Source organism: Neolamprologus multifasciatus, chromosome 8 (genome assembly GCF_963576455.1).
Source record: "Neolamprologus multifasciatus chromosome 8, fNeoMul1.2, whole genome shotgun sequence".
Taxonomy (NCBI): Eukaryota; Metazoa; Chordata; class Actinopteri; order Cichliformes; family Cichlidae; genus Neolamprologus; species Neolamprologus multifasciatus.
The window spans coordinates 28,989,279-29,014,582 of record NC_140446.1 but is presented as its reverse complement, the minus strand read 5'-3'; the positions used below and the strand labels follow the sequence as shown (position 1 = coordinate 29,014,582).

At 40.6% G+C, this 25,304-nt stretch overlaps 1 protein-coding gene across 6 annotated transcripts in view; it reads right to left on the bottom strand.

Annotated features, from left to right (window-relative positions):
• ryr2a (ryanodine receptor 2a (cardiac)) overlaps positions 1–25,304 on the bottom strand; it is a 292,365-nt gene that overhangs the window by 191,987 nt on the left and 75,074 nt on the right. For all 6 annotated transcript variants that reach the window (XM_085170363.1, XM_085170361.1, XM_085170365.1 and 3 more), the window contains exons 4-12: positions 23,976–24,050; positions 23,670–23,748; positions 22,899–23,011; positions 22,335–22,434; positions 17,836–17,932; positions 15,152–15,226; positions 13,004–13,160; positions 12,699–12,863; positions 11,606–11,727 (exon numbers count right to left, since the gene is read on the bottom strand). In XM_085170363.1, the coding sequence (XP_085026489.1) occupies positions 11,606–11,727; positions 12,699–12,863; positions 13,004–13,160; positions 15,152–15,226; positions 17,836–17,932; positions 22,335–22,434; positions 22,899–23,011; positions 23,670–23,748; positions 23,976–24,050 (983 nt within the window). The remainder of the gene's footprint in view (positions 1–11,605; positions 11,728–12,698; positions 12,864–13,003; positions 13,161–15,151; positions 15,227–17,835; positions 17,933–22,334; positions 22,435–22,898; positions 23,012–23,669; positions 23,749–23,975; positions 24,051–25,304) is intronic.

Sequence of the window (25,304 nt, the reverse complement as noted above, 5' to 3'; positions counted from 1 at the left end):
CTCCCTTATTCAGCCTCACCTGTGGTGCTGGTGCCCACCTCTCATTTTTAAATATATGTAGACAATATGTGTTCTAGGGAGGGGCCGTGCTGACACCAAGTGTTGTCTGGCAGAAGGTTTTTGGCACCATGCTACTCGCCAGCAGCATGCATCAACACCACATATGGGTGGGCGGAGTGAGGCCTGGGGTCTTAGTGTACCACGTTCATTTTTGTGTGTCTCCATGTTGGGCGAGTGCGTGAGTCTTTGTATATGTGTGCATGAGGGTGGAAACACATGTTAGTGTCTGTGTCTCATTCTCTTGGAACATATCAAGCCCCCCCAGGTGTGGGTCCATTTCTTTTAATTTTTACTTAATTACAAAGAGTTGTACAAGAATAATAAAATACATTTTACATTTACTTAGGCTCTGTTTACATTTTATGAAACAGGTAAATGTATTACACCAAACTATATCAGGGAGGAACAAATAAGTTAATACAACTTTATATTAATTGTTTTGTGTACCTTAAATCGACTTTCAGTTAAACACCTATTCTCTGAAGTGCAGTTGTTCTGTCAGGTATACTAAGACAAGTGAAAATTTGTAAAATAAAATTCTATGCCCAAAAAAGTAAATCACAAATTTCTACTTCTTTGTTAATAAATGCAATATGAATAATTTCTGGATATAATTTTCTTTACACTGGTCCAATGTTACACACAGAAGTGCATAGAGAAACTCAACAGTTACATACAAGCTACTGTCGAGAGAGGTGGGATTGAAACGGATTGAAGTGGACCTGGCTTACCTCTCATCTGAGAGAGTGTAAAAAGATTTAACATCTAGACTTTTATCTTAAAAGTGATACAGAGCTGTATTAGAAACCGACCTGACTTCAGATATGCGGAAGAAAATGTCTGGATGATATATTATTCTGTTATTTTAGATTTTAACTTTTATTGAAGCGGTTGTCATAAGTTGTCAAACAGCACAATGCACCGCACTTTTCAGTTGCAATTTATTAGGTTTTCAGATGTTAATTCATCATTTTAGTAACACATTAACATGAACGTAGTAACATGTTTTCATATCATATTTAACACCGGTTTATTTTAAAGTGTTTTTTTTCTTCATTGATAATGCACAATGTGACATTAAAGCAGCACAATGTGACATTAAAGAATATGAAGAACATGATAAATGGTTTAAACTGCCTGTTATTGGTTTTTAACATTTTCCATTAAATGAACATCCTTTTTACTTTATCTTTTTTTTAATCGATAGAAAAATCAGATGTTCTTTACAATAGCTTCTCTTAAAGTTCTGGTGATCATTTTCAGAGCCGTTCATGGTCAGATACCTCACTATATTAGTAAATTCTTCATTCACAGGTAACTGCCATGTCTCTGAGATCAGCTGATCACTTGTTGTTGGCTGTTTGTCTGAGTTACAGAGAAGAGGAGACACCCGGGACACCAGGTTACGAAACTTGCTTCCATTGGACTCACGATCTATGGAAACTGTTGAAAGCTTCTAAAAGAAGCAAGTGGAATTGTGTAGGATTGGCTTTATTTAGTTTTATGAATTTAAACTGTTTTAATTCTTGCATTTTACTTTGTATTGTAAAGCACTTTATGACTTTTGTCCTGTATAAATACAAACATTAGGTCTCTCTCTTCTAAGACCCTGTTAATAAATAACATTGATTTATTCCACCTTACAAAAAGTTTATTACTGCAGGATGATTTTGTCAGCTTACGTGAATCAACACGAGGAGGGGGAGTAGCAGCAATCATCAACTCCAGCTTATTAATCAACCACAGAACAACAGAGTTATAATTAGGGATGGGTATTGATAAGATTTTCAGGATTTCGATTCCTTTTTCGATTCTGTTTAACGATTAGATTCTTTATCGATTCTCTTATTGATTCTTTTTTTTTTTTAAAAAAAAGGTAGAATAGCTTAGAACTTTGTTTTATATCTTCTGTTTGAACAGGGTGCCCAGAAAAAAAAATTGTAAATGTAAAATAATAAAATACATATTCTTCTGTAGCAATAACAAAGTATAACATCAATTATTCTGTAGCAATTACACAAGAATATCCAGTAATGTCCCTGCCTACAATTAAACACATTCACTTATCAAAAATCGGGGGCATCTGCTGTGGCAAATGGGTGCAAGCCTTTTACCACAAACTTAGTCACTGCTCGGTGACATTCGTCTATCCTGGCCTGAAAGGAGTAGTGATGGTAAATTTGATTCTTTTTACTGAATCGAGTTTTAATGAGTCACTCACCAAAGTGAATCGGTTTTTTTTGAGTCCTTTGATTCACTAAGTCAGTTGACCAGAGAGTGCAAAAATGTACATTTTCACTCAAACTTAATTTGTTTCTCTTTTCATGTAAATCCCACTGCTAAGATGAATGATTCAAAAAAACAACTATTTTATAGAGCAAAAAAGAGCAAAAACATTTCTAAAATTAAGCAATTTCCTATCAAAATTGCTTAATAAACATTTATTTTGTTTATTTTTATTTATTAGTATTTTCCTTAAATGTGTCAAATATATATTTTCTCATCTGAATGTCCACTGAGCTGTGAGCCAGGGGGCGGTAATGCGCCTTAACGTTGGTTGCCAACCAAGAAGAAGAAGAAGCTGTGGGCCAGGAGGGAGGGGTGTCACTACCCGATCCGTACCGGAAACCCGATTGGTACCCCGCATGCGCGAAAGGTGTCTACTTCCGGTCAAAGCATTTTACGATAGTTACAGGTCAGAGTATCTGTTAAGATGTTAAGAATAACAAGTATCTCTTAAAATGTTTCCGATAATGAAAACATTTAATATAATGTAGACAAAAACAAAAAATAAAAAGATAGTGACAGATCAGAACTCCTGATCCTTACTGGTACGGATCGGGTAGCGACAACGGGGTTAGTGAGTCCTGAGTGATTCGTTCGCTCTATGATTCAGCACAGGAAGGGAGGGGGTGAGTAGCTCAAATGTGCTGTTAGCATGTTAGCAGAGCGATGCTACTGTGAACCCAGGAGCTATTGTCTTGATGTGAGCTTCTACTCAGGGTTTTTTCTTCCAGTTCAGAGCAGAAATCTTTTTGTTAAGATACTGGATGTTGTGTTTTTCTCCACAATTTTAATTATAAGCTTGATATATTGCTGCTAACAGCAACAGGGATGAGTCAGTGAGTCAGTTGGGCTTGTGAATCGTGATTCATGAGTCAGTAAAGTGATTCTCGAGTATTGAACGATTCGTTCATGATTCGCGCATCACTAGAAAGGAGACGCTACCGGTAGACTGCAGCGAGAACTGCCAGTCTGAGCCAGCCAGACTCTGTCTCTCTCATCATGGTCACCTAAATGCACAGTAATGGCAGGTTTTGTAATAAGGCAGATCGTGCTAACATAATATGCACTGTTAGTTGATTATTTACCTGCCGCATTAACGGGAGAGGACGTGCAAACGTTACCGCTGCTGCTGGGCTGAGATTCACGAGTCCGGAGCAGAATTAAAAACACGACATTCATTTAAGGTCATCGCGTGTTTTGTGAGCAAATGCTTTTGCATATTTGTAGTGTTTCCTCCCTTAAATGAAATATCTACTTTGCAAGTATTGCAAGTTGCCCTGTTGTGATCCGTTCTCGTAAAGTATAACCAAACTTTTGAGCGTTTGAGCCGCCATGTTTCCTGCCAGGTAAATGATGCTCCGCAACGAGGTGACGTCATTCGGGGCGACTGGAATCGATAAGGGTATCGTTTACAAAAATGGCAACAATTCCAAGGAACTGAAACAGTGGGAACCGGTTCTCAACAAGAACCAGTTTTCGATACCCGGGTTTCCCTAGTTATAATTCACTTGAAAGCCTGAAATGAAAAAACTGTTCTGTTTGTTGTATCTGAATACTGTGGATTCTCTGTAAAAGAAAGCCTCAAATCAGAAGTACTTGACTCCCTGGTATAATTCTCAAGCACGTACCTTAAAGCAAATAACTCATAAACAGGAGAGGGAATGGGGTTTCACTAATTTAGAAGATCATCATTTAGCCTGGAGAAATACTTTGTTGCTCTACTTTTTAAAAAGCCCTCGTTTAAAGCTAGAGTATGTTACTATTCATCACTGATAGAAGAACTCTAGGTTTCTCTTCAGCACTGTAGCCAGGCTGACAAAAAGTTAGAACTCTGTTGGACCAAGAATTCCTTTAACCTTAACTATTATTGACTTCATCCATTATTTAGACTCTTTTTCTCCAATTGATCTTTTTGAGTTAACTTAAACAATTACTTCTTGTCTTTTAGACCCCATTCCTACAAGCCTCCTTTAAAAAGTCCTCCCACTGATTAATGCTTCAATCTTAAATATGATCAACCTATCTCTATTTATGGACTATGCACCACAAGCCAAATGATCTTCTTATGACAGTGGACTCATCTCTGTGCTTGTCCCTCTAGACCTCAGTGCAGGGTTCAACACTGTCGACAATAATAATTTACTGTGATTCGAGCATGCTGTAAGTATTAAAGGTACTCCGCTGCAGTGGTTCGAATCATATCTATCTAATAGACTACAATTTGTTCATGTAAATGGGGAGTCTTAATTACTTCCACAGAGCTAGCTTGATCTATCCATGACACCAGTAAACATGCACCAATTACTTAAAATGCAGTAATGTCCTGAAGACATAAAGACCTGGATGACCTCTAATTTTCTGCTTCTGAATCCAGATAAAACTTATGTTATTGTACTTGGGCCTAACAATCTAAGACACATGGTGTAACCAGATGGTAGTCACCACAGTAACCGAACCTTTTTCATTCAACTTGTAACTCACCAGTTTCAGAGGAAAGTTGTTTCTTAATCCACTTAACACTGTCCTATAAATCACTTAAGAATAAAAGAGGCATCAAACTCAAAAAATGACCCAGTATTATTTCTGTACATAACAGGCAACTAACAATTTTCAACTGTATGTTTGCAAAACAAATTTTGTGACATTTGGTTCCATTTCTTTAGTTGAATCTATGAAAAATGCCAAAGATCAGACAGTTTGACAGACATTAAATAGTGTTTTTGGACCAACGAGGCAATTTTAAAAGAGGTCTTAGCTGAAAACTTGACATATTTCAACATGGTGTGCAGTAAACCCTTAAAAAAACCAGCTGCAGACGCAGTTGCTCAGGACGCTCTCTATAGTCCCTCTGTAGAACATGGTGAGAATGGATGATGGGAGATGGGCTTTTATCAGCTTCCACAGGAAGTAGAGATGCTGTTGGGCCTTCTTGGTTAAGGAGCTGGTGTTGAGGGACCAGGAGAGGTTCTCCGCCAGGTGGACACCAAGGAATATGGTGCTCTCGATGACCTCGGATCCATCGATTTTAAGAGGACAGTGATCTCTCGGTGCTCTCCTAAGGTCAACAATTATCTCTTTTGTTTTCTCCACATTCAGAGAAAGGTTGTTGACTCTACACCAGTCCGTTAGCTGCCGCACTTCCTCTCTGTATGCTGACTCGTCGCTCGTGCTGATGAGACCCATCACAGTCGTGTCATTGGCGAACTTGATGATGTGGCTCCAACTGTGCATTGCTGCACAGTGACATGTCAGCAGAGCGAACAGCAGTGGGCTGGGCACACAGCTCTGAGGGGCTCCAGTGCTCACTGTGGTGGTGTTGGAGATGGACTGTTTGAGGTCTCTCTGTCAGAAAGTCCAGGATCCAGTTGCAGAGGGGGGTGTTCAGGCCCAACGGGCTCAGTTTTCCAGTCAGGTGCTGAAGAATGATTGTGCTGAATGCTGAACTGAAATTTATGTACAGCATCCACACATATGTGTCTTTGTTTTCCAGTTGGGTGAGGGCGAGATATAGGGTGGTGGCAATGGCATCATCTGTTGATCAGGCGGGACAATAGGTGAACTGCAGTGGGTCCAATGTGGGTGGCAGCTGGGTCCTAATGTGCCTTATGACAAGTCTCTCAAAACACTTCATCATGATGGGTGTGAGTGCAACATGACGGTAGTTATTGAGGCAGTACACTGAGGACTTCTTTGGCACAGGAACGATGGTGGTGGCCTTGAGGCACGTTGGAATGAAAGCAGTGAGAGAGGTTGAAGATGTCAGTGAGGACATCTACCAGCTGGTCTGCACATTCTCTGAGCACTCTTCCAGGGATGTTATCTGGACCAGCAGTCTTCCATGGGTTAACTCTTTGAAGAGTTCTTCTCACATCAGACGACGTCAGAACCTGGTCGTTGTGAGGTGGGGTGGTCTTCCTCAGCATCACGCTGTTCTGAGCATCAAACCGTGCATAGAAGTTGCTCAGTGCATCTGGTAGGGATTCAATTCAATTCAATTCAATTCAATTTTATTTATATAGCGCCAAATCACAACAAAAGTCGCCTCAAGGCGCTTCATAGATACAGAGAAAAACCCAACAATCATATGACCCCCTATGAGCAAGCACTTTGGCGACAGTGGGAAGGAAAAACTCCCTTTTAACAGGAAGAAACCTCCGGCAGAACCAGGCTCAGGGAGGGGCCATCTGCTGTGATTGGTTGGGGTGAGAGAAGGAAGACAGGATAAAAGACATGCTGTAGAAGAGAGACAGAGATTAATAACAGATATGATTCAATGCAGAGAGGTCTGTTAACACATAGTGAGTGAGAAAGGTGACTGGAAAGGAAAAACTCAATGCATCATGGGAATCCCCCGGCAGCCTACATCTATTGCAGCATAACTAAGGGAGGATTCAGGGTCACCTGGTCCAGCCCTAACTATATGCTTTAGCAAAAAGGAAAGTTTTAAGCCTAATCTTAAAAGTAGAGATAGTGTCTGTCTCCCGAATCCAAACTGGAAGCTGGTTCCACAGAAGAGGGGCCTGAAAACTGAAGGCTCTCCCTCCCATTCTACTTTTAAATACTCTAGGAACAACAAGTAGGCCTGCAGAGCGAGAGCGAAGTGCTCTAATAGGGTGATATGGTACTACAAGGTCATTAAGATAAGATGGGGCCTGATTATTTAAGACCTTGTATGTGAGGAGCAGGATTTTGAATTCAATTCTGGATTTAACAGGAAGCCAATGAAGGGAAGCCAAAACAGGAGAAATATGCTCTCTCTTTCTAGTCCCTGTCAGTACTCTTGCTGCAGCATTTTGGATTAGCTGAAGGCTTTTCAGTGAGTTTTTTGGACATCCTGATAATAATGAATTACAGTCGTCCAGCCTGGAAGTAATAAATGCATGAACTAGTTTTTCAGAGTCACTCTGAGACAGGATATTTCTAATTTTAGAGATGTTGCGCAAATGGAAGAACGCAGTCTTACATATTTGTTTAATATGTGCGTTGAAGGACATATCCTGGTCAAAAATGACTCCAAGGTTCCTCACAGTGTTACTGGAGGCCAAGGTAATGCCATCCAGAGTAAGAATCTGGTTAGATACCATATTTCTAAGCTTTTCAGCGCCGAGTACAATGACCTCAGTTTTATCTGAATTAAGAAGCAGAAAGTTAGCGGCCATCCAGGTCTTTATGTCTTTAAGACATTCCTGCAGTTTAACTAATTGGTGTGTGTTATCTGGCTTCATGGGCAGATAGAGCTGGGTGTCATCTGCATAGCAGTGAAAATGTATGCTATGTCTTCTAATGATGCTGCCTAGGGGAAGCATGTACAATGTAAACAGAATTGGTCCTAGCACTGAACCCTGTGGAACTCCATAATTAACCTCAGTGTGTGAAGAGGACTCTCCATTTACATGCACAAATTGGAGTCTATTAGATAGATATGATACAAACCACTGCAGTGCAATACCTGTAATACCTACAGCATGTTCTAATCGCTCTAATAGGATATTATGGTCGACAGTATCGAATGCTGCACTAAGGTCAAGAAGGACAAGCACAGAGATGAGTCCACTGTCAGAGGCCATAAGAAGATCATTTGTAACCTTCAATAAAGCTGTTTCTGTGCTGTGATGAACTCTGAAACCTGACTGAAACTCTTCAAATAAACCATTCCTCTGCAGATGATCTGTTAGCTGTTTGACAACTACTCTTTCAAGGATTTTTGATATGAAAGGAAGGTTGGAGATTGGCCTATAATTAGCTAAGACTGCTGGGTCTAGAGATGGCTTTTTGAGTAAAGGTTTAACTGCAGCCACCTTGAAGGCCTGTGGTACATAGCCAATTATTAGAGATAGGTTGATCATATATAAGATCGAAGAATTAATCAATGGCAGGACTTCTTTGAGCAGTTTTGTAGGAATGGGGTCTAAAAGACACGTTGATGGTTTGGAGGAAGTAATTATTGAAGTTACCTCAGAAAGATCAATTGGAGAAAAAGAGTCTAACTTAACATCAATGGTACTAAGAGTAGCTGTAGATAATATTACATCTGTGGGATGATTATTGGTAATTTTTTCTCTAATGATAAAAATTTTATTTGTGAAGAAGTTCATGAAGTCATCACTAGTTAACGTTAAAGGGATGGTTGGCTCAAAAGAGCTCTGACTGTTTGTCAGCCTGGCTACAGTGCTGAAGAGAAACCTGGGGTTGTTCTTATTTTCTTCAATCAGTGATGAGTAGTAAGCTGTTCTGGCTTTGCGGAGGGCTTTCTTATAAAGCAACAAACTATTTCTCCAGGCTAAATGATGATCCTCTAAATTTGTGACACGCCATTTCCGCTCCAGATTACGAGTCATCTGCTTTAGGGTACGTGTTTGAGAATTATACCACGGAGTCAGGTACTTCTGATTAGAGACCTTAGTTTTCACTGGAGCTACAGTATCCAGAGTCGTACGTAGTGAGGAGGTGAAATTATTAACAAGATAATCGACCTCTGTTGGGGTAGCGTTCAGATAGCTGCTCTGCTCTGTGTTGGTACAGGGCATTGACGATGATAACAGTGGCTGGATTATATTCTTAAACTTAGTTACAGCGCTTTCAGAAAGACATCTACTTTGATAAAGTCCACTCTCCACTGCTGCGTAATCAATTATTGTAAATGTAAATGTTATCAAGAAATGATCAGACAGGACAGGGTTTTCAGGAAACACTGTTAAATGTTCAGTTTCTATGCCATATGTTAAAACAAGATCTAGAGTGTGATTAAAGTGGTGGGTGGGTTCTTTTACATTTTGAGAGAAACCAATTGAGTCTAACAACAGATTAAATGCCATGTTGAGGCTGTCATTTTTAGCATCTACATGGATGTTAAAATCACCCACAATAAGTATTTTATCTGAGCTCAGAACTAAATTAGATATAAAGTCTGAGAAATCAGACAGAAACTCTGTGTAAGGCCCAGGTGGACGATAGATGATAACAAGTAAGACTGGTTTCTGAGTTTCACAGCTGGGGTGGACAATGTTAAGCATCAGGCTTTCAAATGAATTAAAAGTCTGTCTTGGTCTTTCATTAATTAATAGACTGGTGTGAAAAATTGCTGCCACACCGCCCCCTCGACCTGTGCTTCGAGATTTCTGGTAGTTAGAATGACTCGGGGGTGTTGATTCATTTAAACTAACATAATCATCCTGCTGCAACCAGGTTTCTGTAAGGCAGAGTAAATCAATTTGTTGATCAATTATTAAGTCATGTACTAACAGAGACTTGGAGGAGAGAGACCTAATATTTAATAATCCACATTTCACTGTTTTACTCTTTGGTTCAGATGTGGATACTGTATTGTTCTTTCTTTGTAATTGTTTATGTTTAAGTTGTTTGTTGCTGGTTTTTAGTTTGTTTTTTGTCTTTTTGGAAGCTGACACAGTCTCTATGGAGATGGGTTTTTGGGAGGGTAGCAGGAGGAGAGAAGCTGCAGAGAGGCGTGTAAGACTGCAACTCTGCTTCCTGGTCCCAACTCTGGATAGTCATATTTTGAGGGGTTTAATAAATTTGTCCATATTTCTAGAAATGAGAGCTGCTCCATCCAAAGTGGGATGGATGCCATCTCTCCTAACAAGACCAGGTTTCCTCCAGAAGGTTTGCCAATTATCTATGAAGCCCACATCAGGGAGGCGTCACTATCACAGGCAGGTAGTTGGTGATGCCCTGGATGCCCTGCCACATGCGCCGCGTGTCACCACTGTCCTGGAAGTGGCTGTGGATTCTTCAGCCATGCGCGCATTTCGCTGCTCTGATGGCTCGAGGCAGTTTGGCCCTCACTGTTCCCCGGGCCACCTTGTCACCTGTTTTGAAGGCGGAGTCTCGAGTCTTTAACAGCACACGCACCTCTGCAGTGGTCCACATTTTCTGGTCTGGTATTATGATAGTGCTGAAGTCAGTGACATGATCAATGCACTTGCAATGTTGCTGGTCACAGATGATGTGTACTCTTCCAAGTTGGTGCAATCACCAATTGTAGCAGCCTCCCTGAACATGTCCCAGTCAGTATGCTCAAAACAGTCCTGAAGAGCAGAGAGAGCTCCAGCAGGCCAGGTTCTCACCTGTCCCAGAACCAGTTTGCAACGTCTGACGAGCGGTCTGTATGCCGGAATAAGCATAACAGACAAGTGGCCAGAATATAAGCGCCTTGAGGCGACATTTGTTGTGATTTGGCGCTATATAAATAAAATTGAATTGAATTGAATTGAATTGAATTGAATATGTGAGATGGGGGAGGGGCCTCGCTGGGTGCAGAATGAGAATGATCGAAATACACTAATACACTAATCATGAGAGATTGTTGGATTGATTTTTACATCAGAGTGTGATGTGACCACTTTTGCAGTCACATCACACTCTATGTTAGTGTTTCAAACATGAGCTTTCATTGTGCACATTTGGGCTACACATTATACATTACAGAGGGTGAGCAGTGTAATGTGGGCTCCTCTGCCACCTGATGGCAAAGCAAATTACCCAGTGCTAGTGCAAACTCTACGACGCTACACAAATTTTCCATTTTCAAAGCAAAACATAAAGAAATGAGAGGTGGCTCAGGACTTTTGGACAGTACTCTATGTCAAGCCCTTAATTTGATTCTTATTTCCTAGTTTGGCCCTTTGTGAAAATGAATTTGTCACCACTGTCCTACAAATTTTTACAAATGAACTGAACTTTGTCATCTTATTGCACTTTTCCTCATTTGAATATGTTGTCTAAATGTGACAACAAATGTTGGGAGTAATTGATATACGAATACAAAGTAAAACAGTTCACGGTTAAAACAGTTTCACAAAACCTTACCTGAGTTAAAAAGGTAAGGTTTTTAAAGTTATAGACCTTCTAGATATTAATGTTATTCATGTTGGTGCTGTTTTGTTTCCTGTTTGTTTCCTGTTCTCATGCTGTCCTACCATGGAAGCACAGCATGAGTAGAGGTCTCTTTTTTTGCTCTTGTACTTTCCCATTGTAGTGTACATTTCAGTGTTTTTTTGTAACGCTACCGATCTCCGACTTGTATCCCCATCTAATGTCTGTGTTGCGTGTGTAAGGTCGGGGGTGGGGGGTCCCATTTCACTGCAGGGCAACCTGCAATAAAGCTTTGATTGATTGATTGATTGATTGATTGATTGATTGTTATTCAACCCAGTGATTTCCATTTTTCTCTTTATAATGATGCCACAGTAACTTACAGGCAAGTGTAACATGCATACTTGAAAATCACTACTCGCTGCACCTGATGAAGCAGTTGAACAGGAAGACAGAACTGCGGATGACCCTTGCAGTGCGGCTCTCTTCGTGCTGTGATCGCGATAGTGTCAGCCCATCGTCCATGTGCCCCTCGTGGTGCATGATTGCCTAAGTAAGAAACAAAGTTTCTCCAGGTTCAGCAGATTCAGAAATGCATTAAGATTGCTCAGTAACAGAGGAAGTTGCTTTGCAGTTGATGGGTGATGCATTGATTGGATACATGAGAAATCTTCAGAATATTTATAGGAAATTTGCACAAAAACAATTCCTATAGTGAAAAAAGTAAAGTCTTTTACAGCATCCAGCAGCTTTTAGAATTAGTGACTTTCATTTTCACTAACTATTGCCACAGAGACCCGGACTAATATGTTAAACATATAAATACTTATATGTTGTTATTATGTGTTGTTAATTTTTCAAGGTTTCCCTCTGCGTTGGCATGTATGGCTATCAGTGGAACCATGTCAACAACGTTTCTTGATGGTATGACACAAGAATCAGAATGATTTCTGAAATGCAGAGGTGTCTACTCTGCACAGATTCAGCCAAATACCACAAAACTGCTTGTACAGCAGAGTAAATGGCTAATGGCCAAACACATACTGCAAAGGCAACCCAAGAAAGAAGAAGACAAAGATAGATATTCTTCATTGGTCAAGTCAGTCACCAAGTCAGCTTCATTTGAAGTTAGTGAAAGACCCACAAATATCTTTATTACAATGGTGTTAAGCCTGAAATTTTCACTTCAATTACATTTGAAATGTTTGATTTAAAATTGAATGTGGTTGTGTACAAAAAGTAAAAACTAATAACATTTAAAAATGGTGTCATTGTCCAAATGCAGCAGATTCAAAGTATCTGAGGTAAATCCAACGCTATTGGGTGGATGAAAACACAGCTCATCCCCCTTTTTAATTGAAAAAACTTTTCGCCATTCTGACTTGCAAGAAGTGCATGAATTTTACATTCAATTTTACGTTAACTCTATAATGAAAGTCCACAACCTCACCATGGACCATATTTACAGACACAAGTATTTATAAAGTTGTAATAGGTGAAGTTATGGTTTGGTGCGGTACCTTTCTCTGTACTCCGCCCATGCGTGCACACTTGGCATCAACCGTCTGGTAAGTAAGCCACAGACAGGTGTCAACATGTTGAATGTAACACACAGAGTCACCATACTTTATGTCAGGAGTGCCCATCCCATCCACGTCCTTCCTCACACCCAGGTCCAGCTTTTCCTGAAGGAGAAACAAAGAGGAAAATGCACTTAGACAAGTGAGACTATAAAAACAGAGAATTTCCTTCATTCTAAACACAATGATTTCATAGATTATGGCCTTCACAGACAGCACTGCTACTGATGTCACTAACTTTATACCTTGGAAGACCTGAAGCAGAAGGCTGTAGACTTGACATCAGCTTTCTCTTTGTCCATCAGCAACAGAGACTTGTCTTCTACCATGCTCAGATACTTCCCTGTGGTCACATGTCTCAGTCTGAATGGCTGACCCCAACGGATATGACTCCCACTCCACCTGGACACAGAAATCCAAAAAAAGTCAAGGAACCTGACTGATTTAATAGTGCATGTTATGAAGAATTACACATACAGAACATCAATGGTTTCCGTGCCTTTAAACCTGCATTATACAGAATTATTTAGTCATTGAACCATAGATCGAATTACTAAATATAACATATAATGTAAACATTTCTTTTTGTACATACATATAAATATGTTGAAATAAATTATTACATTTCCAACATGTCAGTGGTTAAAGTTGCCACTGTGAGTGACAGGTGTCCCCACACACCTGCTCGTCCACCACTGTGGACAGTTTCTTAGTCATCACCAGTTTGTCTGTATCTGGAAGACCCACAGGATCTGGGATGATCCCTTTTTGACCTCTGGACTTCCAGGCCCCATTCAGCACAGATGTTCCTGGATATGATGCCAGCCACTTTTATGGCATTATGGCGTTCCATGTATGTCCTGCCTGCTAGCATCTTGCACCCTGCAGTCATGTGTTGGATTGTCTGAGGCGCATCTTTGCACACCCTGCACCTGCGTATCATTTAGGTTCATATGTGTGCAAAGGCAGACCAGTGAATACTTTTGGCAAAGTCTTCCCTGCCATTCTTGAGTTCCTCATACACTACCACAGTTTCTCACTTAGCTCCCTATCATATGCTTTGTCTGGATCCACAAAGAGAAGGTGTAATTCCATCCAATATCCTGTCTGTAGTGCTCTTTCTCAGCTTGCAAATTGCTGCTCACTGATCGTCACCTCTCTTCTTAACCTAGTTTCAACAGCTCTTTCACATGCATTCATCTTATGGCTCACCAGTACATCCTCTCACTCTCCAAGGCTACGTTCACTCTGCAGGTCTTAATGCTCAATTCCAATTTTTTGATTAAATACGATTTTTTTGTCTGCTCGTTCACACTACAAATAAAATGCGACAGCAAACGTGCTCTAGTGTGAACGCTCAAAGCGGCCGCATGCGCAAAAGAAGACGTCACACACAACACGCTCTGTTTAGACCCAGAGCAACAGTATTGTTTGACCGATGGCCTTAATATAAAGACTTCGGACTTTACGTTTCCCAATTTTTCCCAAGTTATTTTGTTATTTACATAATAATGTAAATAACCTAATAATGATCCTTATTGCTGTTTTAGAGGAGCGCTGCTTCAAAGGATAGTTGCAGATTTCTGTCAGAATCTGCAGATTATACAGTACAAATAAAATGTTCACGTTTCTCCAACGTTGTCTTCCCAACAGTTTCACCGGATGGCCAGGAAGCGTTCGCGATGTCTTCTCCGGCGCTGATAATTGGCGTCTGTCTTGTGTCGGTGACGTAAAAGACGGATTTAATGCGACATGACCGTTCACACAGCAGTCGCTTTCTAAAACATCGGATATGTATCTGATTCAGTACCACACACGAAAGTGACCCAGATCAGATTTGAAAATATCGGATTTGTGCCGTTCACACTGTCAGACCATGATCGGATAGATGAGTCGCATAGGGTCAAAAAAATTGGATTTGATGTGCTTTCGTCTGCAGTGTGAATGTAGCCTAAAACTGCGTTTAACAGCCTGGTTAAAAAGTTTACTTCCCTCTCTCCTACACGTCTCCATGCTGCCACATGTATGTCATCTGAATCAACTGCCCTCACTTCCTCCTTTCTAAGCCTCTGCACTTCCTGATTCACTAACTGTCCTCAACCTCTCTCTCTCTCTCTTATTTTCTACATTCATCAGTTAAATACTGTTTTCATCTTCTCAACACAGTCTCTTCACTTGTTAACATGTTTCTATCTAACCTGCTGCACACCCTTTCCAGCTCAATCTCTCCGCCTGACGCAACTATCACAACTTTCCTTTGTCTTCCTTTATCGTGTCTTGTGACTGACACTAGTATCACATTGGGTTTTGTGTGTGTTTTACATGTGTTTTTATTTTGCATTAACCTGTCTGTAAACATGTATGCAGAGCACATGTATGTTGTTTATACTCACACGACTCGCAGTGTCTCCAGCCTCCACAGTGACCTGGCGTGACAGGACACTGCTCCGCCTTCATAATGCACTGTCCTGGAGATACGAATGACAGAATTGCAAATCTGTTTTGACAAATCTCCCAACAGTGCTGTTATATTTGCAAAGAAGATTCATAAGTATTTAACCTGATTATACAGTCTCATAATAAACCCCAGCAGTTAGTCAGATGGGAGCACAGTCCCTTTGAGCCTCATTGTTTAACAGCTTGGCAGTCTCCTTTGGGAACTTCTTAAAACTATAATTATTAATAGTCTTATTCATCTCAGTCAAAGCTCTCTGTCAGTAAAGGGACTTGTTACATACTGTCCCTCCAAGCAGAACCAGACAAACTGAATATTATATGTGTAATGGCCCCAACTGGTGGGTAAAGAAAGCTGAAGGTGGGCAGAACAAAAAATGTTGACTGGAGAGGCGTCTTTTGAAATAAGACTTGGAAACTACGTGTGTCCAGTGGGATATAGCACAGCAGTAGTTCAGCTTACCATCATCCCTATATAATGGCCCAGTCACGCTAGACTACTGGGAGAAAAATAGTGGCTTCCCAGCATCGATTTGGGTTTTTGTTTTTCTGTTTGTTCCAGTCATTCCAACCCAGAGGTTAAGCATGCAACACCCTCAACCTCTGTGACCACTTTCACTCACAGCGTAGTTGCACTGGAAGTTGTCACTTCCAGACAGGTTGGTAAAACCTTGAAAATAACTGCTGTCCATTGTAAAAACACAGATTACCAACATGATGCAGTCAGTCTGAGTCTCTGCTGATGATAATTTCTGCTTCCAAACTAAAGTTTTTGCCTGGACTTTGAATGTTCAGTGCTGTCTGCATTTTCTTAGACTTACATGTTTCAAATAATCAATTTTAATATTAGACAACGACAACTTTATATTGTTTCTCTTGTAAATAAATTCACTTAACTACATATGCTAATGTGATAAATATATAAGACTATATACTTATACAACTTTGTTATAAAGAACTTTTGATAAATTATCAAAATTTCCCATTAATTAAAATCCCCAAATTACTTTTTAATGGATTGAGATCATATTAATTGTTTGATCTATTTCCCTCATTTTTTTTATTCATAAATAATATACAGAGTCATCATATTATTTATTGGTGCAAATTAAACCTATTAATATTGGCAATGAGTCTTAATCCCTACATTCCTTATGTAATCCCTCTTTTTTAGCTTCCTGATGTTTTCTAAGTGTTGATGAAGTTAGAAATTTCAACTATATTGGAACAACACTGTACAGCCAGTGACGTTATGCTAAATTGGGGTAATGTGTGCATTTCTCTTTTTCCTCCTCTTGATCCAGCTGTTTCTGAGAAGCTCCACTTTGGGCACCGGTTCAGCTTACTGAGCCAAGCAGGCGACCATACGCCACATGGCTGAGAGTGGGTTCGAATCCACTCTGGCTCTCTCTCTTGCACAGACAGCATCATAGCATATGTTATCTCAAGGTAACTTATACAGGAAGGTTAAGACTAGGGATGGGTACCGGTATCCGGTGCCATCATGGCACCGGATACCGGTACCCATGATGGGTTTGTTATCTTTTTACAAACCCATCTGACATAAACGCTAGTAACCAGACCGAAAAGCAGCGCACATTTCGGTGTTTTTTTTTCCTGAGCTGTGATACACTTTAGATTCTGGCCAATCATTTTACGTTTCCGAGGATAGTAGGCGGGTCCAGGTACGTACGTTCTTTTAGAGCAGAGCTACAGATTAAAAATGCCCAAAGCGAAGCGGTCAAAAGTCTGGCTGTACTTCACAGCAAAATATGCAAACTCAGCAGCCTGCAACAAGTGCTTTAAGCTGATACTGTGATACTGTCAAAGGAGGTAACTCCTTGAATCCGATGAAACACCTGGCGACGCATAGCGTTTTTTTTAAAAGCAGAGAAATGCGCCGTATTTGATAGCTTGCTGCGAGACCTCACACCGAGCACATCTACTGCGGGTGTGGTGCCTGTTATCTGACCCAGAGTTAGCAACATCCCCCAAAAACCCGAAGAGGAGAGTCCTGGCCCCTAGCCCTGCCAGTGTAGCAGAAATGATGAGGATGATGATGCAGCAGCAGCCGTTCTTCTCTGCGTGAGTAGCTTAATGTTGTTCGTGTGTAATTTACGTTGAGTAGGCTAACCACGTTATTACATTAATGCATGTAAGGTGAACTAGCAAACACCATCATAGTTACATGCGGCTGTCTTCTTGTTTGATGGCAGATACTCCCTTCACCCTGGACAAAAAAGGCTAAAATGACCAAAGAAAAAGTGGAAAACAGTTAAACATGAGAGGTTTTTGGACAAAGTTTGTGTTTTTTCCATTGTTTAAGCTGCTTCCAGCCAAGAGTGATACCATATATGCCCCATAGCTGCAGAAAAGGCTAACATTGTTATCTTTTTACAAAAAAACAGCTAAACACGAGAGGTTTTTGGACCAATTTTGTGTTTTCCATTCTTTAAGCACCGGTTTGAGCACCGTTTAAGCACCAGCACCGTTTCAAAAGTACCGGTTTGGTACCGGTATCGGATAAAACCTAAACGATACCCATCCCTAGTTAAGACTCTCTGTGTGTGTGCGTAAACTGAATTATTTCAGAGCAGTAGCAGCACTAAGCATTGCACCTTACCGCCTTTGCTCGTCTCCATGCTCCCCAGAAGGAACTGTTAGGCACTCGTCCATGTGACCGTGAAGTAGGCGCAGAACATCTCCTCCAATAAGGAAACCTAAAGGAAAGCAAAGGGTGAGGACTTTTGTTTTTTTATTAAATGAATGGAAATAAAAGGGGCAGATAGGAGGGCAGATCAGAGGCTGAAACTTGATACATAATTCTCCAGAGAAATGACAAAAAAGCAGCAGTACACCTGCTGTCTTGCATGCGTTGCTATTTTTGAAACTCATTTGAGTATTCGGATGAACCTGACGTGGGAAGACAGCAACTGATCTTTATATTTCTGAACCACCCCTGTTCAGATATATAAAGATCAGTAGAGATACTTGTCCAAATGAAAAACAGCTATGTTTCAAACACTCAAAACATCAGCGTCGGTGAAAAAGTGAGTCATGAACTATTTCTGGACGTCCCACAAAAATGAGAATTTGCTTTTACAGATACAAAATTGTGAAAAGCTCCACAGCATTTTGTATAGAGGTATTATACTGTACAAAGATGACTGACTTTACTGCACCCTACTTGGTAAAATCTAGACAGAGAGAATTATTAAGAAAGGTTTTCAGTCTGTTTGTGGATCTACACAGTAATAGATGTAACAGAGGTCAGCAAGCACCTTGTTCCAAAGAACAGGACCACAAACAGGAAGCACTCTCAGCAGACTGAGATCTGATTCTGGGAACAGTTAAAAGGTCTGATGACCTGAGAGGTCTGACTGGGCTGTAGACAGTGAGCAATCAGAGATGTACCGGGGCGGGGGGACTAATAGAACTAATCGAAGAATTTTAAAGGTAATTCTATATTGCCCTGGAGCCAAATGGCGTCCTACTAATGATTTGGGGAGTGCTGCAAACAGAGCATTGTAATAAGCTATTCTAATAATCTCACCAGTAGCTGCCTCGTCCTGAGCCTGGTTCTTCCTGTTAAAAGGGAGTTTTTCATTCAGACTGTCACCAAGTGCTTGCTCACAGGGGGTCATCTGATCGTTGGGGCTTTCTCTGTAATATTGTAAGTTCGCTACCTCAAAATATAAAACTCCTTGAGGCAGCTGGTGTTATGATTTGGTGCTTTATAAATAAAGCTCAATTGAATTGAACTAGAACTAATCTACTCAATATGAACAGGATCCACTTTCTCAGTGTCGTTTTGAAGATAACAACCCGTGTTCCTCTCTGGAGCATCCATTGGAGTGTGAATTTCAGACAGCAGAAAGAAAAAGGTGCTTGCTTTAGGCATGTTGTATAAATAACTATGAGTATGTAAATCAGAAAAGCGTTATAGAAGAACCAGTCCACTTACGATTAAATAAACCAAGGACTGACCCTGGAGAAACTCTGATTGAATTTTCAGTTTTTACCCTTTGATTTTGATGGGAGCCAATCAAGAACCTGACCTGTTAAACCAACAGTGTCACAAAGCCTTTGAATTAGGTTTCCAAAAGTTGATTCTGTTCATCTGGACGTAGCGTATTCTGGGAGAAACGTTTTGTCACTCATCCAAGTGACTTCTTCAGTCTCAGCTGACTGCAGGTTTCCCCAATCTTATAAACAGTACATTTGCATAATGACTGAAACCAGCCCACTGAGGGAACAATGGGCTGTGAGGTCAGTTCCATGATAATAATTATGCAAATTCTCATGACCATTGATCAACAACCACTGACCAAAACCCACTAATCAAAGACCACTGATCGCTGGCCATGAGTACCATTCACAGAGAGTTGGGGAATGGCTGCAATCACAGCATTGTAAGATGGCGAAAGATGTACCCTTAGGCCCCCTCCTCCATTCAGAAAGACCATCTCTGAATAACTGTTTAGTAAGAGCTGTTTCTGTGTTATGATGAGCTCTGAATCATGACTGCTACTTATCATTAAGACTGTGAGTTGAAACGATTTTCCAAATACTTTGCTGAGGAGTAAAAGATTAGACATAGGTCTGTAATTATTAATTACCAATAGATTAAAGTACCAATAGATTACAGTACATATAAGTGACACAGGGAACCTGCCAAACTGTAGAGAGCTGTTGATAATATTTACTAAATGGTTTATAAAAAGTTAGATACAGATCTGAACAGTTTGGTGGGGAAAAGTAAAGGTTTGCTGAAGATTTGCCAAATAGAAGGCCATGTTTTAAACTGCAGGGCGTGACATGGATCGACAGGGTTTAACGTGAACAACATCACAGGATCTTTGAGGTCTGCTGGCTTCCTGTTGGTGACTGATCCATTGTTATTGCTTTAACATGAGCAGAGTAAGTAATATACTGATGTATTAGTAACTGTAGATGTTGAGGAGTCATGTGATCATGAGGTCTGAATAGGTGGTAAAGAACTGATTTAACCTGCTGAAATGGGAATACAGAGTGGACAATAGGAGATGTTTGAGAACAGACGTTTAAGTTTAAGTTCGTTTGAACGCTTGTATCTGAATAGCTAAGTGAGTTCTCAGAACAGACTGAAATTGTGAAGGAGACGTTGTGTGCAGTGCAGACCGATGAGAGCCATGTCTCTAGTGACCCAGCTGTCACCTTCTATGACAGCTCTCTGAGCCACGAGTCCTCATTGTGCATGGTGGTCACCATGGCTACCTCCAGATGTGTGTTTGCTGAGGTTCTGAGCCATGGAAATGTGGTGTTGTTGGGTTTGCAGGAGGTGTCAGCAGCCAGGGAGTCCACCAGCAGTTCACTCTCCTGGATTTGTTGGAGGGTGGAAATTTGACTTTCCAGTTGGGCTGTTTTCTGGCTGAGCTGAAGAGTAGCCAGAAGGATCTCTGAGGTGGAATCCGTCTGTAGCTATTTACCATTGGGTGCCATGGGGTGGCCAAAGGGGGGATCCACAGAGTAGAAGACTACACACTGACAATAAACTGAAATGGGTTAAAAACACCACTGCACTCTACTCTTTTAATATCTGTTGGACGGACAATGCTCAGGATTGTCTACGAGTCTGTTGTGGCCAGTGCCATCCTCTGTGCTGCTGTATGCTGGAGAAGCAGGTTGGGGGTTGTGGATGCCAACAGACTCAATAAACTGATCCCCAAACCAAGTAACATTGTGGGGATGGAGCTGGACTCTCTTAAGGTGGTGTTGGAGAGTCCAAGATAAGGACAATACCTCCCACTGACTCCATGATGTGCTGGCCAGTCGCAGGAGCATGCTCAGTGAGAGACTGAGATGACCAAAATGCACCACTGAACAAGACAGGAAGTCATTCCTGTACAACGCATCCATCTAAAGCACAAGTACACAATGCAATAGTTGCCCATCCTTACTAATTGCACATCCTCTATAGCAGGGGTGTCGAACTCAAATACACAGTGGGCCAAAATTCAAAACTGGAACAAAGTCGCGGGCTAACGTTAATATTTATTGAAAAATAAATCTTCCTCCAGATTTAAGAATGAATCTTTTCTTATGGACTCAAACAAGTTTTGCTGAAAAACTGAATATGGAACAAGCAAAGCTTAATACTAAACAATATATATATTAGCTGTATGATACCAGTAGGCCAGCTCTGATAGTAATTTGGTATGGCTTCGCGGGCCAAATTTGGCCAGCGGGCCAGAGTTTGACACCTATGATCTACAGAGACAGTAACAGTACAGTATGATAAAAAGCGCACCTCTATGTCGACCATTTATATTTAATTAGTGTAATATAGAGGGATATTTATAATGAGAGCTATGTGTATCTATTAGAGTCATGTTGTTATCATTTCCAACTTGTAATATATTGTTTTATTTAATTTAGTTAGTTACTGTTCTTACAGTCTTGGAGTAACTGTGACTACATAATTGGACAGCGGTCATCCAGGTAGTATATCGCAGCTATATGGTGGAAATAAAGCATTTTGACTCTTGCTACTGACGTCTGTTTAAGAATGTAAGTAAAAACTTCTTAAGTTGTTGAAAAGATGACAATATTTATTTTCAGTGCAGCTAAACTTTAATAAACAGTCTTCTACAGAAAAACCTGATAATTTTTCAATTTAATTCAATTTTATTTATATAGCGCCAAATCACAACAAAAGTCGCCTCAAGGCGCTTCATAGATACAGAGAAAAACCCAACAATCATATGACCCCCTATGAGCAGCACTTTGGCGACAGTGGGAAGGAAAAACTCCCTTTTAACAGGAAGAAACCTCCGGCAGAACCAGGCTCAGGGAGGGGCGGGGCCATCTGCTGTGATTGGTTGGGGTGAGAGAAGGAAGACAAGGAAGATAAGTCCAACTATGACAGCCGACTGTTACAACACATGGACTGTGCATGGATGGGGTTTATGCTATATACTTGTCCCTTTTTTGAGAATACAGATTATTTAAGGGTCAGATTATTGTTCAATTTATTTTATATTTTATATTCTTGGTGTTTATTTACTTTATCATTGCCCAGAACAAACACGTATATTTGTGAACAAAGGTAAAACTGCAAAAAAGAGAAAGAGATAAGGATACCTTGTGCTACTTCACTCCCAGAGCAGATGGGAGCCACACTCCACAGTGTCTGCTGGAAGGCTGCATCCACATGGAGACTGCCATTACCATAGGACAGGTGCTGCAGGAAACAGACGTGAGTCATGTTTGAACTATTTACTGATGCACCACGCTGAAATATATACAGACAGTGTTTCCAAATCAGAAACACCAGTTAGACAGTAGGAAAAGCAAATCAGTCCTGATGCATAAGATTATGTGATTATTCAGATACTTTCACAGTACAGGATTACACAAATCTACGGAAAGAACTAAAGACTGTGTCATTTATTGACATCTATGGTTGGATTTCTCTTGGCATGTACAGATTGGATGGGATGTGACTGACTTCTGCTGAGAATTTCTGTCAGCAGCACTTTTAGAAATATATTTTTTTAGAAAATAGGTGACGTCTATTTATTTTGCCTGCTGTAAATATAATTTGTAAATCCTACTAGTACTAGGACACGTCTCGCCACATGAAGAAAGAAAGCAAGCAACATCAAGATCTTTGCTGGCATGTTCCCACACACAGCTGCTACTGACCAGATATCTTTCAGAGGAGACGCTGACCAGGATGAGATCATCTCCCACTCTAACCTTTTCTCCCTCTGAGCGCTGCTTTGATGCTGGATGGATGGTCCACCAGCATGCCTCGCCTACACACACACACACATCATCATCATCATCAGTATTACAGCAGATAAAGCAGCGATGTGTCCATGAAAAACAAACTTGTGTCCATTTCCTTGCTGGGTGTGCACCACTTTGGTTCAACCCTGTGTTGTAGTTTCCATCACTTTTAAAAAGAGAGATCAACAATAAGGCAGACAGTAGACCTCGGTGTGGTGCATTATGTTTCTCCACAGTAGCTTTCATTTATCAGCAGTAATAACACCGAGTTTCATTCCAGTAATGATGTCAAGAAAATAAAAGCAAACAGCAGCATGACACACAAAACTTGTTCTCTAACACAGCTATTCACCCGGGGGGAGGGTATATGACATATAACATATAACAACTTTATTTTGTTGAAGCTAGTTGATGTTTACACTCTGTGTAACACTCCTTTATCCAAAACTTTTTGGATTATATGCAATCGTGTGAGCAGTCAAATATTTTCACTTGGGCCAGGCTGGATGTTTTACAGCGTTACACAACAAGGACTATCTGAAGTGCTTTTATTTATTATTGTTTTAGCTTTTAAATGAGACATGCTCATTTCTGCTGCTGTCACAGCTTTGCCTTAAGTTTGAAACAGTTCAAAGTTAGGAACCGGTTTAGCGGTGGTGCAGATTTTTGTACAAACATAAATACCGGTGGTATCCTCCTGCAGCCCCACGTCAAAAGCCAGTTTGTCTGTGGACGAACGCGAGGTGGACAGGCAGCACAGGTACTAAACAGAGAAACACAAATAAATAAAAGGATTTTATCAATCAAATTATCAAGAAATGACAGTACATTCACTGAACCTCTAGAACTGTGCGTGAACATTTAAACATCGTGCCTCAGCAGAGGGATGAATGAAAGGCTTTTCTTTTTCTTATTCGCAACAATGTTACAACTTTCATGATAAAAGGATCTTTTTGCAGGATGTTTTTGGATGTAGTCTGTGTCACTGACCATTCCACTGTAAGAATGTCGCAGCAGCACAGCATGTCCATACAGTAGAGTCCTATGACCTCCTCCCTGGGCCATCTGAGACAATTATTGAAAGACAACAACACAGAATGTTAAAACAGCATCAAAGCACACATGTCAATAAACAGGAGAGCTAAAGCTGCCAATACAATAGACACAGGCAGAAATAACATTTTGGCTTCATATAAAGCAAACAAGATGTTTCATAGCAGCTTAGAGGTAGAAGTGTAATCATTGCTACGTCACGTCTTTCCATCCTTAGCTGATGGTGTAATTACAATATTCTATTGATTTCAAATGAAACAATGACTTGGGCACTGAGCCGATGGACTGCTTCACATTCAGTGTCTTTTCTGGTCTAACAGTTATATTCCTGCTTAGAATATGACACGTGGGGGGTTTTGCTCGACACTTGAGCAGGCAACCACATCCCACATGTCTGGGCCACAGTGCACAGCTCTGAGTCTGCAACCCTCCACTAGCCAATGAATGCAAAAATTATCAAATTATTTTGAGAAAGAAATTTTTCTAATAACAAAAACGTTTCATTATATTTTGTTCACTGCTATTGTTCTCAGTTTTTTGGGATTTGTGATGGATATATCAAAAAGCCACAGCAATGAAACTATATGCCTGATATTGTGAAGTCCACAAAACTAGCTCAGACTACTCAGGGCGTGAGAGCTGTTGGATTTTGACCAGGCACCCTCAGTATAGGAAGGACTGGAGCCGGCTCTCTGTTTAAAAAGTCTTTGACCCTATGAGTATTATCCAGTAGGCAAACAGAGCTTGGATGGAGCCGGGGAGGAGACCCGCCAAGCTCTAACTGCTTCCTACGGATGTCAATCTTGCTTCATCTGAAAGCCGATCAAGCCCTCCCCTCAGCCATTATCAGCAGCTCACCTCTAAATCTGTGCACTTGGTAACTAACTGGGTGTCATTAGTGACGACCATCATTCAAAAGGTAGACCACTACCCTTTGAATGATGTAATAATAATAATAATACAGGTTATCATGTACACTTGTATTCCATGGAGATATACTCCAAAAAAGATTTAATGCAACGTGGCAAAAATGACCAGAGAAAAAGACAAAAAATATGAGATCAATTTGTGGTTCCACAGTGTTCGGTGGTGGTTGCTCCTCTGGCACTTCTGCTGTAATTTCTAACAGTGGACTCCATCTTCAGATGGTGTTTACGCCTGATCACAAAGAAAATTTGCTGCTTCTCTCTGTGACGTTTCACACACATGAAAAATCAAAATGTAAAAAATCCAAACCACTCCATCACAATGGTTATGTGTTATTCT